Source organism: Aphanomyces astaci (assembly GCF_000520075.1).
Source record: "Aphanomyces astaci strain APO3 unplaced genomic scaffold supercont1.15, whole genome shotgun sequence".
In the NCBI taxonomy this organism is placed as follows: domain Eukaryota; phylum Oomycota; class Saprolegniomycetes; order Saprolegniales; family Verrucalvaceae; genus Aphanomyces; species Aphanomyces astaci.
Genome location: NW_009798278.1, coordinates 1,022,436 through 1,027,644, shown reverse-complemented (window position 1 = coordinate 1,027,644; position 5,209 = coordinate 1,022,436). Strand labels below are relative to the sequence as shown.

The 5,209-nt window shown below is 46.1% G+C and overlaps 1 protein-coding gene across 1 annotated transcript; it reads right to left on the bottom strand.

Annotated features, from left to right (window-relative positions):
- Positions 1 to 1,178: 1,178 nt before the first annotated feature.
- Positions 1,179 to 1,364, bottom strand: H257_07508 (hypothetical protein; the record flags this gene model as incomplete). Its single annotated transcript, XM_009833057.1, has 1 exon — positions 1,179 to 1,364. The coding sequence occupies one exon, from the start codon at positions 1,362 to 1,364 to the stop codon at positions 1,179 to 1,181; it is 186 nt and encodes a 61-aa protein (XP_009831359.1).
- Positions 1,365 to 5,209: the final 3,845 nt, after the last annotated feature.

The window sequence follows — 5,209 nt, the reverse complement described above, 5'->3', positions numbered from 1 at the left end:
GGATTGAAGTTACATAGTTAAAACTATATATATGTGATTGAAGCTGGAAGAGCTCCAGGCTTCACATCCCTCGACTACTTCAGTGTGTCGAGGCCCAATAGCTACCTTGTTTTGATCCTACACACACTACTTGAAGGTTGCATATATTGAGAGATATGACAAACTTCAATCAGTGCAGCTAAGGTTGCACTACTTACATGTATGCATGTCTTTGGCGATGATAATTATGGAGGTTCTAGAGCTAAGCTCACTTCTGAATCCACCTTCCTTTGAGCCTCTATCCCTACATCTGTGTGTGTTGTGTGCCAACGTCTGTTAAGGTATGCTTCTACTATAACTCTTCATGCCCCTAAGCTTGCGCTTCATGCTCCCTACGACACCTGATTTCGTCACTGGCAGCTTGGGCTCTCGGTGGTTGACAATTGGTGACGCCGCTGCGTTTTCGTGTTTGTATTAGTATTTGTATGCCATGGAATAGACTGCGATGATTGGTTATTTTCATCGTTACATGGGTGGACTCCACCAACTTCAAGTAGCTTTTGGTTTCCGTGACGAAAAGAAGAAAGTGAAAAGTAGAATCGAAAATGAAAATTGATCTTTTTCCTAAATTGACTCCCCCTAGTAGGTGTACAGTAGTGTCACGTACTGGTATAAAGCAATGGTTTATCCACACTGTACGGTACTATAAGCTTACTGCAATGTCCTGTGTAGCGATGTGAGGTGGAAGTAACGCCTTGCCACCACCTTGCCCGTACCCAGCTCCTAAGTACCTGGCTCATGATGCACCCTAGCTAATGCTTGCCTGGGAATGTGTCTCAACGGCAAGTATGGCTTAGAATCGCTAGCCTAGTGAAGTTCCCCAATGTCTCAACCGCACCCGCATCCATTGTATACAAAAGTGCATATTAGTTTAGAAGTAGTGAAGTAGACTAAGAAGATTTCATAGTGATGAGGATTCAGGATTTAGGAGATCTTTGTAGCTCTTCAGTTAATTCATTGTGCATTTTGCCCTCAACTACACACGCTTCCTCCCGCAGTGCTACATCGTGTATGCGAGGCGGACATCCGGGGTCGGACCAAGAAACGTCTTGAAAGCGTGCGTGGCTTGCACGGGGGGGACAAGTTGATCACGTCGAGGGAACGAAGTCGCGTGGCCAAAGCGGGGATAGGGAAATACCTTATCCAAAAGTCAACCCAGGGGTTGGCGGGGTAAAGGGGTGCAGTTGAAGCCCGTCGCGGGTGAGGGCATCGTGAAGAGATCGGAACTTGGAGAACCGACGGGAGATTCCCGGGCGCGCGTAAACCATGCCGCCTTTGCTAGGCTTGATCCGCTTTTGTTTCGAGATCGTCTGATGCACGTCCATGCAAAACAGTATTTGGTTGTTGTGGACGACGTTGCGGTTTTCTTGGAGTATTTCCACGTCGTGGTCATCAAATGACAAACGACTCTATTCATTGCGCTGGTGTAGAAACGATCGTGGGGGGCTGAGTGGTATTGTTTGCACTCTTCGAGGCGACGACGTTGTTAACGCGGAAATGATGGCACAGGCTACTGAATCAACCATGGTCTGCAATGCGAACTAAAGCCGCTGGCGTACATCTCCTCTAAAAAATATCAAAATCCTCCATAACACAATATACTGATTGATTACGTTGTACAGGTTCAAGGGCAATTGAAATGTGTTCGACTTGGCACTGAGCGAGGATACAGTCAACATCTCCGGCATATAATGCATGCACTCACTGTACACGGGGTATTAACCAAAGTTTTATTTCGTATTAATACATGAGAACTAGGCCACAGCCCGAACTTCCACCCGCTCGGGCTGGAGGTTTAACTTAGATGTTACCTGTATTGTCATGCGGTACAGTACACAAGATGTGCATGATTGGTACTACTTTAGTTGATTTGTCAGATCGGAAACGAAAAAACCGTGTATATCAATATTTTTGTTCATCATTGTATAGAGGATACCGCTGCAACAGCATAACTGTACAAACGAATTATTATTAGGTCTTAGAGAATGCTTTGAACATCGGCGAAGGCGCGAAAGCTTGTCATGGCGCCTACCCGTCCAGCACCTCACCGACTTGCGTCGGGAAGACCTCGTGTCAAAAACACTCCTCGAAAAGGGCCAGCAAAACACCAGCGAGTGTTCACGACCTATGCCAAGAAGCTCCATGTCCTCCAATGGCTAGAAAACAACACAATGGAGTCCACCTTGGACACTTTCTTCAAAGGGGTTACTGGTGTTGCTCGCCAAGCTGTGTGGAAGAAGATACTGCATTGGCGTAGCCAGATTGACTACATCACATAAGCTGCAAGCTCACCCTCATCCGCATCCAACCGCATCATTCGATCAACCGCGACAGGAACCACCTTGGACAGTGCTGCCGAAGAAAACATTGCCAACTGGGTGTGCCAGTCAGTCGGTTGCTACTTTCATGCAAGGCTTTAGAAGTAGCCAAGGACCTTAGACTCTCGACTGCCCAGTTCAAGGCTAGTCCGTCGTGGGTTGATGGCTTCTTTCGCCGCTGGAAGATGTCAATGCGTGCAAAGACGCGATCTGGGCAATCCTACCTTGCTCAAGGCGAAGCCGCGCGCAATGCGTTTGCAAGTCGAATTCAATCCGTCATCCAAGAACACGCGATCGAAGACATTTACAACGCCGATCAAACTGGGATAAATTACGAATATTTACCGAAGGAGACCATCAACGCCAAGGGAGCGAAAACTGTGTGGATCAAGTGCGCTGGCCACGAGAAAGACCGGATGACGGCAATGCTTCTTGCTGAATCCAAGGGCAACAAATACCCACTTTTTTTGGTGCTAAAGTCAATGGAGTCAAAAGTCAAGAAGGTCGTTCAAGAAAACCTCACAACTCGCAATGGATTTGGTCGACAAGTGTGGCAAGAGATTGAAGAGCTACATGAACGGCACCCATCTCGTATTTATGGCAACCCTACGGCATGGTGGAATAGTACAATCTCGATTGCGTTCTTGACGTACCACTTTTGACATCGTCAAGGAAAAAACAACAAGCCTGTACTCTTGCTTTGGGACGATTTCAGCGCACACTTCACCGAATATGTCGTGGCCTATGCATAGACGGTCAACGTTGTCCTCGAGAAGATACCCCCAACCTTTACCTGGATCTGCCAGCTTGCCGACGTTGCATGGATGAAGCCCCTGAATTACGTAAGTGCGTAAGTGGGTCGACCACTTGAGAGCCAAAATCGACGGTTGTCGGACGAACCCTTCAAGCTACGTGCGCCAGATCGCTTCGAGCTTGTCGAATGGGTCAACGACGCGTGGGACAACATCGCTAGACGAACCATCATCAGTGGGTTTGAAAAATGCCACGTCATCCAGAATGCCAACCAAGAGACCCAAGGCGTCCACCACCTCAACGGCGTCGACTTCCAAGACGACGAAACATTGGACAGTTCCAACCACGAGCGGCCAATGTTCTTGAATCGCTCTTACAAATGGATGTTGTCAACGTCAAACTTGGCATTGGCCGATGAACAAGAGAAACTTGCCTTGCCCGACTTGGACGCAAGCCTTGTGGACGGCCAGACGTCAAAGCCATAGTCGCTGCCTAAAGCAAAAACAGGTCGATGGTATTGAAAGTTTGTTTTGCATTCGTACCGTCGAGTGCCGTGGGAACCAAGTGACCAAATACATATAGGTGGCGCCGGTATCCGGGACAGCACAACAATGGGCTAGGCCGAAGCGGTCCCATGTCTACTATCCGCGGCCCTTTTGACACACACCCAGCAAATGACGCACTGGCAGTGATGACTGTGGTGTGGGACCCTCGACTGGCGGTACCGTACGTTTGGGCGAAAGCGCTTTCCCGAAATTGAAGGAGCCTACTCCTCCGCCAATCCAAAATATTATTAACTACGGATTAGCCCAGTACATCTACGACAATGTCCTGCGTGTACTGGGCTAGGTTACATACCAATACGTGGAGTATTGCATGAGGAGTAGCTTCCTTCATTTTCGAATGCAGCATAAGATTTCATGATTTTCATATCTTCAACACCATCCAACCAAAAACGAATTTCGACTGTATTATTTTACAGAATGTAATAATAACTTGTTCTGGTTGGACTGAAGTGGTACTTCGAATACATGGAACAGATTTTCGACAGGACAAGACATTAAACGGGCCATTGTGTTAGAATGACCTGTCAAAGCTATAGGTCAATATGCTTGGTGTGATCGGCTCCATTTCAATGTGTAGACTAGCGAAAATATCTTTCAAACACTATACACTGTTAAAATAAATTGCTTTCGTTTATTTAAAGTCGTGGGGTTTGGACATTCTGGCAGTTGGACTGTCACATTCTTTTCCGATCTGACAAATCAACTAAAGTAGGTACTTATTATATTTCACCATTGTATTACTATTAATATTATGATTAAAATAGTACTATTAATAGTAATACAATGTGCATGATTAGTACTAGGTACTTGAAGTACTTACTATATTTCACCATTGTATTTCTATTAATAGTACTATTAATAGTAATACAGTAGTCCCCCGGAATAAGGAACCCACCATAAATCTATATCCTCTCAGAAAACATAATTTTGCATGCAAATCAGTCATAAAATCTGAGAGGTACATTCAACTTTTAAATTAACCACGCAAATAATGTAACACTTGTTGGCGACGCTCACACTTGGAACTCAGCATGCCGTCGCCGTTGTCGCGGCTACGATTGATAATCGAGCAGAAGCGTACACTGTTAAAGCAGCATGCGTCACGCGCTGCCATGAAAAGAGTTGAGTTGCGTCGATGGGCTCGTTTAGCATTAGGCCTTTCACGTGACCCTCTAAATTCGACAATCGACAATGCCACGGTGGCAACCTCCTGAAGACAAAACACAAACACGTTTCATTCTTTTTAAAGGCTATGCATACTATCAACCAAATCATAAACCTCCTTGTCAATAATACCAGTATGGCGCCAACAATTTACAATAGTGACTTGCGTCACACATTGCCAAGCCTCCTTGGCCCACTCCAACGCTTCCAACAGACTAACTTCGAGCAGTGCTCACGAGTGACGCGAAATTCTCTTATTCAGTTTCGTCAGCCGTTTCAACCAGCTTGTCAAATATTTCAACAAGATGCAATGCTCGCCACACACCAATCCTATGACGGATGGACACCGTCATGGTCATCTGTAAGCTA